General features: G+C 40.9%; 1 protein-coding gene across 2 annotated transcripts in view; it reads left to right on the forward strand.

Annotated features, from left to right (window-relative positions):
- col11a1a (collagen, type XI, alpha 1a) overlaps window positions 1–12,897 on the forward strand; it is a 94,136-nt gene extending 81,239 nt beyond the window's left edge. For both annotated transcript variants that reach the window (XM_050056160.1, XM_050056162.1), the window contains exons 56-67: window positions 815–922; window positions 1,236–1,289; window positions 1,677–1,730; window positions 2,554–2,661; window positions 5,078–5,131; window positions 5,227–5,262; window positions 5,355–5,408; window positions 5,533–5,779; window positions 6,424–6,536; window positions 6,994–7,062; window positions 10,675–10,908; window positions 11,387–12,897. In XM_050056160.1, the coding sequence (XP_049912117.1) occupies window positions 815–922; window positions 1,236–1,289; window positions 1,677–1,730; window positions 2,554–2,661; window positions 5,078–5,131; window positions 5,227–5,262; window positions 5,355–5,408; window positions 5,533–5,779; window positions 6,424–6,536; window positions 6,994–7,062; window positions 10,675–10,908; window positions 11,387–11,533 (1,278 nt within the window). In that variant the 3' untranslated portion in view covers window positions 11,534–12,897. The remainder of the gene's footprint in view (window positions 1–814; window positions 923–1,235; window positions 1,290–1,676; window positions 1,731–2,553; window positions 2,662–5,077; window positions 5,132–5,226; window positions 5,263–5,354; window positions 5,409–5,532; window positions 5,780–6,423; window positions 6,537–6,993; window positions 7,063–10,674; window positions 10,909–11,386) is intronic.

Consider the following 12,897-nt stretch of genomic DNA (forward strand, 5'->3'; position numbering starts at 1 on the left):
TTTGGAGGGTGAGGAGCACTTTGGCTCATTTGATAACTCTTGTTTACTTGTCCCCGTTTACCCGATCTACACTCTGCATACTGTCTCAGCATAATTTAAAGCTAAAAGCAGCCCGCAGCTGAATTGTGATAAAAATACTCTGCGATACCGAGAGGCTCCTAAGAAAACCTGACAACATATCAAGTGTGCTTTATGTGCTGCAGATTTTAGAGGTAGCTGCACATGTAGATTTTTTAATTCTATACATTACTAGTCACACACACTTAAACACAATACAACGCATGAATGCAACAAATAAAACAGCTTGTCTTATTGGGTTGACATTAAGAAACAAAATTGTCATCCAGTTTGAAAATGAAGCCAAACACAAAATTATAAATCAATCACAGTTCTTCAAGAATTCACAGCAGACTTGATATTTTGCTCTTTATACAAATAAATAATAAACATGAATCTTTGTCTAATTAACCTTGACTTATCTGTTTATCCATCCTGTTCTTTCACACGTTTAATTTCAAGAAAATTGGGTATTAAAAAAACACATCTAATTCTCTTTCAAGCGAGATTGTGTGAGATGTTTTACTCTGAATTCCAAGGTACAAATGTCTCAGTTTCTTTTATAGAAGAAATAGTGAAAACGATTTGAATTTGATCAAATATAAATATCATAAATATCAGCAGTTTTTTTATCAGAAAATATTAAAACAATACATCAGCTGTGTGCTACTCTCAGCCAGGTCCAGTATATTTCTGAATTGTGTTATATTTTCCAGCCTACGTCATGCATTCACAACGCTTGTATATCCACATACAGGGTGAGGCAGGTGCCGAGGGTCCAGCAGGTAAAACAGGACCAGTCGGACCTCAGGGACCTTCAGGAAAGCCCGGTCCAGAGGGTCTGCGTGGAATCCCCGGCCCCGTTGTAAGTCAGAGCTCCAACAGTGATCTCTCCCTGCCATACGCTGCTTTCACATTCAGATCCTCTCTCAAACACACAGACACACACCCACAGTGTCCACACATAAAAAGGTACCGCTAAGGCATGATGATAGACTTCATGGAATAATCAATACACCCATTTGGCTTATTCTTTAGTTTCGCTTGTTTATTCCAGCACACTTTTTTCTCCCCCCGTTTGGGCTATTAATCATCATGCTGAGCACAGCAAATCGATGGCAGGCCAGAGAAAATACAGCAGGCTATAATGCTCACTGCAATTGAATGGCTTTTCACAGGGTGAACAAGGACTGCCCGGCGCCCCAGGACAAGATGGTCCACCTGGTCCCATGGTTAGTATGCATAATATCTCGCTCTCTCTCCGTCTTTCTCCCTATTTATCTGTTTTAGAGTTTGAGTAGTTGGAAGGCATATTTTTTCACTTTTGACAGACTTTGGCAAGAAGTTTCCTCGTTTTTAAGATCAGTCAGGTTAAATAAAAAAAGCTGGACTGTCCCCGTAAGTCATATCTGTTATACATGGATGGTTTTCATCTGTTTCTGTCTTATAATTGATGATTTTTATGCCTCTTCTTTTGTTCCCTTTCATGTTTCTTCATCCCCATTGCCTCATTTCTCCTTTAAGTTTTCTGTCTAGCTTGTTTTCCTCACACTGCTGTATCTTTGTTTTGTCCTTTCTCTCTGTGAAATTGATTTTTAACTTCTGCTATTATTGTTCAGGGTCCTCCTGGTCTTCCTGGTCTGAAAGGTGACCCCGGGTCTAAAGGTGAAAAGGTGAGTGTAGCCCCTTTTCTTGTGTCTGACTGCAAACAGGTTTCATCTCCCGTGTTCCAAATAGGCTGGAAGATAAACATGTAAACAGTGAAAAGAACCTGCGGACAAAGATCTAGGTTCAGGGTTGAGTCAAGGCTTGCATAGAGCCTCCACGACCTTGCAGTTGATCACACATCTTTTAGAATCACACATCAGCGTCCATAATAGCGCTTATGTTAACATTTAGGAAACAAAATTAGTTTTTGCCATAGCTGGTGCGGGAGAAAAACTCTTAACAGGATTGAATATGCAGCTGAATGTGATGTATCACCCTAATCTGTCTAATCTTGCTCCTTTCTTCGCTGCCACTGTCAAATTTGCTGGTGAAATATAACTGCAAAGGATATTCAGACAGCACACATTACTCTATCTAAATTGCCTCCCACACACTGACATGATGGCTTGAGAGAGAGCAGTTTAAAAGCACACAATGGAGGCACTGTGTTGCATGTTGTGCGTTTTTAATGCTGTCAAATCATCGGGCCTGGTTAGAGCCTGTCTATTTCAAAGTCATCATCTTTGTGTTGTGAATTGTTCAGGGTTTTTTTCCGTGTGTGTCTGTTGCAGGAGAGACATTTCAATTATAATGCCTGGGGATTTGTATTGTAATGAAACTTCACCCTTCACAGCCTCCCAAGTGCATTTCAGTTCTGTGGAGGAAAGCTGTTAGAGTTCTGCCCATGTCAGACATGCATGCAACAGCTCTAAAGTTTGACCACACAAAGGGACACTGCTGTTATCTCTGACTCTTCTTTGTGTGTGCACATTTGTTTTCATCCCACAGGGTCATCCAGGTTTGATCGGTCTGATCGGACCTCCTGGTGAGCAAGGAGAGAAGGGAGACCGAGGTTTGCCCGGGCCCCAAGGTTCTCCCGGTGGCAAGGGCGACAGTGTAAGTAATTGATGACTCCATCCCCACGTCGGTCCTCGGGCCACTTGCCCTCCACCTTTTACCCTTCCACTGTGGCCACAGGTCTCGCCACAGTCACTTGCTGTTGACTAAAACCTGCTGAAAAAGGCTTCACTGCACTGCAGTGCCTCTTCCTCACTCCAGTATCCACAGTGAGAAAACATTATGTTGGTTTTAGATTTTGACAGAGCGGATAACTCATTCATATTCAAGGTTACTATGAAGTATGGAGAAGTACAGAATTTGATTTTAGTCATTTCCAGGTCTGGATAACTATGGAAAAAAGAAAAGAGAGCTTGGAAAATTATTCGTATCTCCAGACTTTCGCCCCTGTTTTGTTTGCTGAAATATAAAATTTTGAATTCCTAAAAATGAATGGATCATACAAGCAAAGTGTCTTTCATAACGTCTGTAGCAGGCACCAAAATGTTTACCACTCTGTGTGTGAGCGAGTGCAGGCCTGAGCAAGCTGAATGTCATGAAAGCAAGGCAAGAAGTACGATGTGCTACTTTATGCGATCTCCTGCACCCGGACGTCACAGCTTGCAAAACAGCTCTGCTACAAATGCCTTATAACTAAACCAAATCCAGCTTGCACAAACATATATGAGATATGTAGTGACGTAGCTATTAGAAAAGTAAACGGAGTATAAATACCATGCCTTTATGGCTGCCAGCGAATAAAGAAGGCTGCACAGACAAGAGAGACAAAAAATGGGGAAATCAATGATATGATATTATTTGTTTATTGAATATGTTAAAGGTTCTGTATGTAATTGTAGGTGATTGTTGAGTTTCATTTCCTGGTCATCAAGTACTGACACTTGGGGTTCGCAGTCGGACTGAACCACCATCCTAAAGCTTCCATATTTGACGACCTGGGAATGAGACAGAGTCCAGAGTTACATACAACAGAGGGAATAAGAGAGAAGTGTAGGTAGAACCTGTTATTTAACTTCCTCTTTGGGCGGAGATGTTTGGAGCGTGGACTGAACGGCCACTAGCGTTAAATGCAAGTTTTCTGAGGGCTGGCTTGACAGTCCCAAATATAATATCAGTGTTTCCAACAGAATTAGAATCTATGTGTGGCACTGGCTGACAACCAGGTGTGTGTGTGTGTGTGTGTGTGTCCTTTTGTGTCAGTCTGTGTCTAGAGGTTTTTGGGGGTCCCTGAACGCAGCGCAGGCAGAACTCTTCGTGAATTCTTTTTTCCCTCAGCAGCAGTTTGTGTAGTTTGAGCTGCGCGATGGATAATTCATCAGTCGATCCGATCAGAGCTGATCATATAAATAATATAATATAAACATCCAGATATTTGTACTCAAATGTCAAATATGGCCTAAAAAATCGACCTTGAAGTCTGGAAATTTGAGTCCTGAAAAGTGTGAAATTGTGAAAATGTGTTTGAGGATGTAAAAACATTACTTTAAGGCATCTTGTTTAAAGTTGTGGTCTCCCCTTCACCGTTTTTGGGCCTTGGTCTGACTGAATAGAGCATTATTTATTGTTAGTTTTAGAGTCTATTAGCAGGTGTCCAACCACTTTTCCTCATTTCCCCGTTTCCCAATGAGCATCACTGTAAACAGGGATCTTCTTTTTACCACCAGCCTGCATTGTGATCAGTGTCTGTGTGTCTGATGCCTGCTGTGATAATGTAACTTCATTGTGCAAAGCACCGAAATGAGATTCCTTCTGAACCTCAGCATTAAAATTAGGATATTTTTCTCAACCACTGAGCCCTCCACTAAAACAGGCAGTACAAAAACAAAGCAGCACTGAGAGAAGGTTGAAGCTCCGTCTCGATAAAGGGCCGATGACAGCCTTCATCCATTTTTAAATAAACATTGCAGAATGACTGAATGTGCTATTCTGTCCTGCTGTGGCCCTTGGACTGCCCTGGCTTACTGATTTAAGATGATGGGTTGGATTAAGTATCTGGAGATTAAGCCTAATGAAATCGTAATGTCCCCTTTTGTCAGAGCACAAGAGCTTCAAGAAAGTTTTCACTCAGTTTACCATTTCTATTTTAGGGTCTGAAAATAGGCCTCATATTGTTTGGCTTTATTTGCTGACAAAATTGAGCCATAAGATTGTGAATTGCTGGGTTCAAAGAAATGGCATCTCGCAGGATGTGCAGTGTCTGGCCTTCGCTTGATGGCTAAAATAAAGACATCCTATCATCTCAGTTAATAAAAAAAAAACTCAGAGGTCCATATGAAAGCCTTCTACCATTACGCATTTGTTCAGCCCATGAACTAAGTATTCATTCCATGTCCCTGCTTCTGTGCCATTATATTCCAGCGTCTTTATTTCACTCATTATTCAAGCCTCACAATAATACTTCTCTCCCTTTCTTTAATATACATCCGATTTCTGCTTCCATCTCATCGTATCACAGGGTATCAGTGGAGCCTCTGGTCCTCTCGGTCCCCCAGGTCCTCCTGGTCTGCCTGTAAGTCTTCTACTGATTCAGTCATTCCTTTAGATTCAACACTGACAATAGAATGCCTTTGCCAAATTGTTGTGCTTATGTCCCGTCTCGTTTAGGGTCCTCAAGGTCCCAAAGGATCCAAGGGTTCAAGTGTGAGTACTCTCAGTGTTTTGAAAGGCACATTGTCACTGTGTGTATGTGAGATTTATCTTGGATAACATGTTTCTGTTCATGTTCATGTCAGGGTCCCGCTGGTGCCAAAGGAGACACTGGTTCAATTGGTCCTCCTGGTCCTCCTGTGAGTACTGTTGCCTCTTTTTCCACTAGTTTAAAATTGTCACAGTGCTGCAGCATTGTACAAAATCTAAGGTCACTCATGTATGGAATCTAAAACAGTGTTTTTTCCCCACCATAACAAACAGGGCCCACCAGGTGAAGTTATCCAGCCTCTGCCCATCCAGTCACCCAAAAAGACCAAGCGCTCCAGTGACATGCAGTCAGACGCAGCCGCCGCCATCATGGATTACGGCGAGGGCATGGAGGACATCTTCGGCTCACTCAACAACCTCAAACAGGACATCGAACGCATGAAATACCCCATGGGCACACAAAACAACCCTGCCAGGACATGCAAAGATCTGCAGCTCTGCCACCCAGAGTTCCCTGATGGTGAGCTGAATCAAAGCACAACCCTTCTTATCAGTGTGAATCACAAAGTCAGGCTGCAGCGGAGAGGAGCTTCATAGCCCTCTGTAATTGAGACACTAGAGAGTCTCTCAAGTTTTGTTCTCGGTCAAGACACCTGTTTTTCTGACAAACTTTTCTGTTGAAAACAGTGCCCAGAGAAAATTGGGCTCATCACTGTGAAAACCTTCCCCTTTCTTCCTTTGGTAACTTTTGATCTGTCTATTTTGGTAAATAGGTGCCTGCTGATTGCAGTGTAATTAAGTCATTTTACAGCGTCTGGGCCCTCAGTACCATTAATGGCTATCCACATGCAAAGTGGAGCAATAAGCATGATGAAAGGTTGTCATTTTCAGCAGTATGAATTGGTTTAGATTTTCTCATTTTGCTTCTGTTTATGACGTTTTGTCAAGATTGTAGCACATAAATTATACCTTGCTCCAGGCATCCTAATATATTTTTTATCCAGCAGCTTATAAGCCATGAAAATGAGCAGTAAATTACTTTAAAGCAGAATTTTACTTAGGATCAAGGAATAAAGCCACACTTAATTTTTGAAAAGCAGCTTTAAGCCATTTTCTGTGGACGTCAGTAGAACAGGATGTCTGAGTGTGCTTGGTTCTCCGTAGGCGAATACTGGATTGATCCGAACCAAGGCTGCTCCGGGGATTCCTTCAAAGTCTACTGTAACTTCACCGCCGGGGGCGAAACCTGCATCTATCCAGATAAGAAGTCTAACGGAGTAAGTGACTTTGGGTTTGTACCCACGAGATTCATAACTGCCTGTTTCTAATCATCATTTCTCATCAAATATTAAGCCATCAAGTTAAACACCAACACATCAACAAACTGCACAGCACTGCGCTGAAGTTGTCAGAGGACGCCATTTGATTCGCTTCGGGGCTGAGCTTGTACAGATTTGATATTCACTTTTGTGCAAACAACACAAAAACCACCACAAGGCAAATACTATAGAATGATCTGCCTCTGTGAAGTTTGTGAAAACGATATTTCAAAGATATTAACATAACGTACAGGTTTATCTCCTGCTCCCAGATAATAAACTCTGATGCTACCCTCAAGGCTGTGCTTTATACAACAAACTTTTTTTTCATCTTCACAGCATGATTCATAACTCAATGTAATGCCCTTGATAATGTCTTGTATTAATATGGCCTGTCTGGTTCTGCTTTCCACAGGTCAGAATATCCTCGTGGCCCAAAGAAGTTCCTGGGACATGGTTCAGTGAATTTAAGCGTGGTAAAATAGTAAGTCTTATTTTTCCTCTCCTTTCATCCCCTGCACAAAACAGAAACTCCTTCACTCAGTGCTAAACTAAATGGATTGCTCCATCGCTCCTATTTTGTCCTGAATTCTCCCATGTACCTGCGGAGAGACACTGCAAAATGGCAAGCAGCTGCTAATAGACTCAAAGAGCAGCACCACCCATGAAATTGTGAGGCAGTGACCCAAGGTTGCTCCCCATAAAGAAATCCCAAACGGCCTAATGGTTTGAGTGTGTTCATATGTTAGGCAAAGCCGGAACAGAGAGAAGTGCAAAGGATATGCTTTTATCATGAACAAGATTGGCTTTTAGTTAAAATAATCCACATCCTTTTGAACTAGCGCCTCATTTTCAGTCATTGTCATTACAATTCATTACAATTCGCTGGCTGTTCTATATAAAGGGAAGAGCATCAATAAAACATTACAGCGGATTCAGGCTGAATGCCTCAGTATTTTAGCATTCCAGTAGTCCTCACTCTGCCCTTGAACAGTTAAAAATCGTCTCAGTAAACATCAGCTACTATTTCTTGTAGTCAGAAATGAAAGGAGCAAGTTTGTCCTGCTCCATCAAACCGGTGTCATGCTGATGTATTTCCACAGTGGAAAAACTTTGAAAGAATGACTGTGACAGAACGTTACACAGTACAGTACATCTCCTGCGAATGCACCTGTTCAGACGAGGTTCACACAAAGTTAATGTTCCAGTCAGGGTCATGTGTTTTCTGTCGACCTCTTGTTTCTCTACATTCAAGCTTTGTTGGAGAGACAAAGTAGGGGGAAAGAGTTGACAGTGTATCTAACCCTATTATTATACTAATAATATGTTGTTTTGACAACCATACATGTGCTGCTAAACTACCATGTACCCTGTATCACTGTACTGTACATGTGGTATTTAATCGCCACACACAAAATAATACACTCTAAACAAAAATGGTGTCAACAGAACCAAAAGTGGATCAAGAACATTTTTTGGTGCAGCATAGCACCCATCTTTTAAAGATGCTATACAGCGCCTTTGTTAAATAGTTCTGTATAGAATCATTAACCTTACAGCACATTTTTGAGCCTGTGGATCCTTAAATGATGCCAGATAATACCATGGATGAGTCAATATACTTCCAAATCAGTGGTTCCCAACTGGTGGGTCGCGTTCCAAAGGTGGGTTACAGGCCCATACTGAATGGACCGCAAGTGACGTTTGTTAAAAAACAGCCTTTATTTATAAGTACAGTAAATTTCCAGCACAGAGCTTTTATTTTGAAGTGCCGTTTCCTGCTGTAGAGTAAGTGACTACTTGACAGAGACAGCAAACTAGCTCAACAACATGGCAAAATGCAAGTATGATGCTGAAAGTATTAAACTGTGTGGACCTTGAAATCTGGACCCTGTGGCTGGACCAGTTGGGAACCACTGTTCTAAGTGACACTTTACTTAAAATATGAATAACTATTAGTCATTTGTTATGAGTGGTTGGCTTAAAATATTCAGTATCCTGTGCTAAATGCTTACCGAGAAACACAATCCTGGAATATTGTTGTGTACATGGGGGCAAAAGTTTAGAGCCACAGCTTTAATGTGTTATCGTCTGGAAATACACTATTTGTAGGCTTTTTTAAAATAAAGTTTTATTTCTTTCCCCAGTAAACTAAACTAAACCAAGCTAAAGAACTAATAGAGAAACTGTTAAGAACAACAACTCTACTAGCTTTAATTAACTGGGGTAAGAACAAGTAGAGAACCTGTTCTTTGAGTAGCAGCGGTGCAGTATAGCACCTTAACCCACGCGTAAGAGCTGCTGAGGACACATCGTTTTTCTACAGTGATGCATGAATTTATCTTTGTTTATCTTATCTTTGTTTCGTGAACATCCTTCACAGCCTTTTGGAAAAATAGTTTCCCTACTATATTTAAATGAAGACCAGATATTTCAGCCTGCTCTCATTCTGAAGTTGCTTTGTCAGTGATTTCCGTATAAGACACCTGACGCTAAAAGCCACCTTTTGGGGTGGCATCAGTATGTAACATGGCCAGATGTAACCTTTCACGGTGTTATGATATGCCGCTGACTGGCCAAACACTTGTCATGGCAGTAAAATACGTGGCCTGGCGGCGTCAGTTCATAATCCGGCCGAATAGCACCTGTTGAGGCGGTATGATACGCCACTGGACAGTGTCAGGTTGAAATGCTGTCGGTAACAACCAATAAACAGAGCTGGAAAGTCTCTACAGGGTGGGTGTGAGGTGGATTGGTCCAACAAACCCAGGACTTTCACTTGGCAGCCTGGTGTTTGCTTCCCATATGAATGTAGAGCCAAACTATGGTGTTGTTTTGTAAATCTAACCTGTGTTTCTGTTGACGTCCCAGCGTTGGTAGCAGCATCCTGGTCGTCAACAGCAGATGCAGAGGGATACTTAGCGCGTAATATGTGACGTGAAAGGCCACTGACAAAGCCCCAGTATGTGACGACTTGGGATGAGAACACGTTGTATATGTGGACACATAGTGGTATACTTGTGTGTTCTATACTTCTAATGAGGGAGACTCCAGATTTAATCCAGTCATTAGATAATGTGGCCATGTCAGAATTAAAATACCATCAGACTCACTGATGTCTAAGTGTAGAAATCTCCATGCTGTGATATAGTGTTCTCCTGGGTTGGGGATATTTACTGGAATCCATCTAAGCGGACGTCAGTCTGGCCTGACTCTTTGAGCAAATATGCCTTTGTTGAGCAGAGGGCTTTAATGTGATGCAACATGTCCTCTGATGACCCTCAGCAGTTGATTTAGATGAAAGTTCTGCGGCCCCATTCAGTAACGTTAGAAGTTATAGTGACAAAGCAACACGAATTTATGTTACCCTGCAATCCTTAGCCTTTTAACAGCTGCTCTGTGATTTAGATGAGTTCAGAGGCAGCCATGGTTGCTGAATATTAATTGGGAAACCTCTGTCTAATTTTTTCAGGTATTTTGTAATTGGTCCTCACCTAAATTATCCTTTAGTATTATCTGGGCCAGTAAATTATCTTTGTATGTAAAGAAACTGTACACAGTACAAAGGAAAACTGTCAGATCAGCTGCCTCTTGTCATAGAAATAACATTTCAATCTTTAATTGCCTTCATCATCAGTAAATTACAGACTTAATTTTATCTACAGAATCCTATTTCTATTCTCCCGGGCACCCAAAATGTTTCCCAATTTATTTTACAGTAATTTACTTACTATGATATACTCTATCAGGCAGTCTAAGTATCATCATCTTGCTTTGTGTTTCAGTAATGAGACCAAATGTTCATGTACAGTAGATGCAGAGCTGGTCGATGATGATTTAACACGTGTCGTCTATCATTTATAAAATATCGCTGGTTAGTTCCCAGGAGCAGTGTTGATTATTATGTGGCTCTAGTTAAAATGAATAATTAAATAAAAATAAAATAATTAAAATAAAGTGTAAGATAGAGACCCATACACACTGTTTTCTTTTAACTTTATAAATAAAGAAATGAGTAAATCTGTTAAGTGAAACTGTGGGCACGTTTGCTACTGACCTTTGACCCCTCTCTGTCTCTCTCTTTGCCCACAAACAGCTTTCCTATGTTGACGTCGATGGAAACTCAATAAACATGGTGCAGATGACCTTCCTCAGACTACTGACGGCCTCGGCCAGGCAAAACTTCACCTACAGCTGCCACCAGTCTGTGGCGTGGCACGACGCCACCAGCGACAGCTACGACAAGGCGCTGCGCTTCCTGGGCGCCAACGATGAGGAGATGTCCTTTGACAACAACCCTTACATCAAGGCCCTCTCAGACGGATGTGCGGTAAGTGCGGTGCATTGATACCGTTTGTCTCAATGAGCAGGGAGGGGTTGAGGTCAGTCTGTTGCAGGCATTACTCAGATGACAGTGTTTCAATACGAGTAATGTGAAGTAAAATTACAGTATGCTCTTTTTGCTGCTCTGGAATTTGTCTTTCATGTTAGATTTTTGAGTTAAGAGAGCTAAAAAAGAGGAATGCTTTTCTTCAAGTAAAAATCAAGTATGATTTCTGACACATTTAGTCCTGTAGTGTTTCAAATAGAGGTTTAAGAAACTATCAAGCTTTGAATGGTTGGAATCAGTTTCTCATCATTATGGCACTCGCTGAAAAGAACTATTATTTCTTAAGTGAATCCACATTAGTAGTGAAACAAGGAAGAGTGGAAAGCTATGATTGGCATGACAGAGTGCGTGCATTTTTCTGGAATGTGCTCGTCTAATTGGTTCCTCTGTTTCTCTGTGTGTGCCTCTCTTGTTGCAGACGAGGAAGGGCTACGGAAAGACTGTGATGGAGATTAATACTCCCAAAATCGATCAGGTTCCAATCATCGATGTCATGTTGACTGACTTTGGGGACCCTAACCAGAAGTTTGGGTTTGAAGTTGGGCCCGTCTGCTTCCTTGGCTAAATAAAAATGAAAAAAGAAAAAAAAAAGGACTTGATGGGGCCAGCAAAGAAAGTCAAGTTGAGACGTGTTGGGTACCACCAAACCCCATTTCTAGCCCCCCACCCTTTTCTATGCCACATGCAAGTTTTGAATAAGAGATGGTGTAGCAAACATGTCTTTCCATGTATGTACGTGTAACCCAGGAAAATACTTGTTGCCCTTGTAGGGCTCGAACCACATGACTAAACCACGTTATGGAGCAAAGGTGAAGGACATTTGAACGCGTGGCAGAGGAGGGTGAATCGGAGGTAACCACGAGAGGGGGTCAGGCGACATGAGGGGACACAGACCTCCTCTCTGGATTCTCCAGGTGCTGTATGAAAACAATGGTGCTTGTTCAAAACACACAAAAAAATATAAAGAGGTGCTAAGAAAGAAGGTGTATTTTGATAATTATAAAAAAAAAACTGTAATTATTATTTTGTACAATACTGTTATTTCTGAATCCACTTTCAAAACTTGCATGTGTATCAGATTCTGCTTCCGGCTCTTTAATTTCAATGTTGGTTCAAAGATATACAGTGTAAGTTAAAGACATCATTCAATCAAATAAATTTATAATTTTTTTTTGTTCCACACAAACTGTGTATTTGTCAAGATGCAAATAAAGTGAGCATTCAAACAATTCTCTATTGCTAAATTAGACTGTATTCCCTTTGTATATATTGACAGTCCAAAGCTTGAGGTTATTTGCTGTTTTGCCCTTGTGACCGTAGGTGAAACAACTGGAAGTATCACACCAACACGTACACGGCAACATCTCCCACTAATGTTGTGATCCTGTGCTAGTAGGAGGCAATCATGGCATTCATTTTTCCTTTATTTAATTCTATTTGTTGTTTTTTTTTCTGTTTTGTTTTCTGACAGGCTTTTTATTTCGGTTGTATACCTCAAACTTTCTTGATAACCTGTAAGATGCAAGGATGTTATGCCCTGTATATACCTTGGTTAAGCAATTAAGTTTATATATTTTGGGTGGGGATTTTTTTTTTTAAAAGAGAGAAATACGTAAACTGTTAGACATCCACTGTTCAAATCCTTCTGTGAATGCAATGAGAAGCCCTTTAGGTGACCCATTTTTGTAACTAAAATGAGAAAATGTTTTAATGTGCTTTTTATAGTTCATTTAAATATTAAAAACCTGGATTCTAAACAACAGTGAACTGAATGTCTCAATGGTTTGTGTAAGATGACTCTGGAGTAGACCTACTGTACCTACTGTACATGTCAAATGCTTTAAATCAAGGATATGTTAATTCAACTAAGACTCTGGGCTGGTGCAATTCCATCTCTCTTGAAACCAATAAAGTACCATCTTACAATAA

This window comes from Epinephelus moara, chromosome 11 (assembly GCF_006386435.1).
Source record: "Epinephelus moara isolate mb chromosome 11, YSFRI_EMoa_1.0, whole genome shotgun sequence".
NCBI classification, from domain to species: Eukaryota; Metazoa; Chordata; class Actinopteri; order Perciformes; family Serranidae; genus Epinephelus; species Epinephelus moara.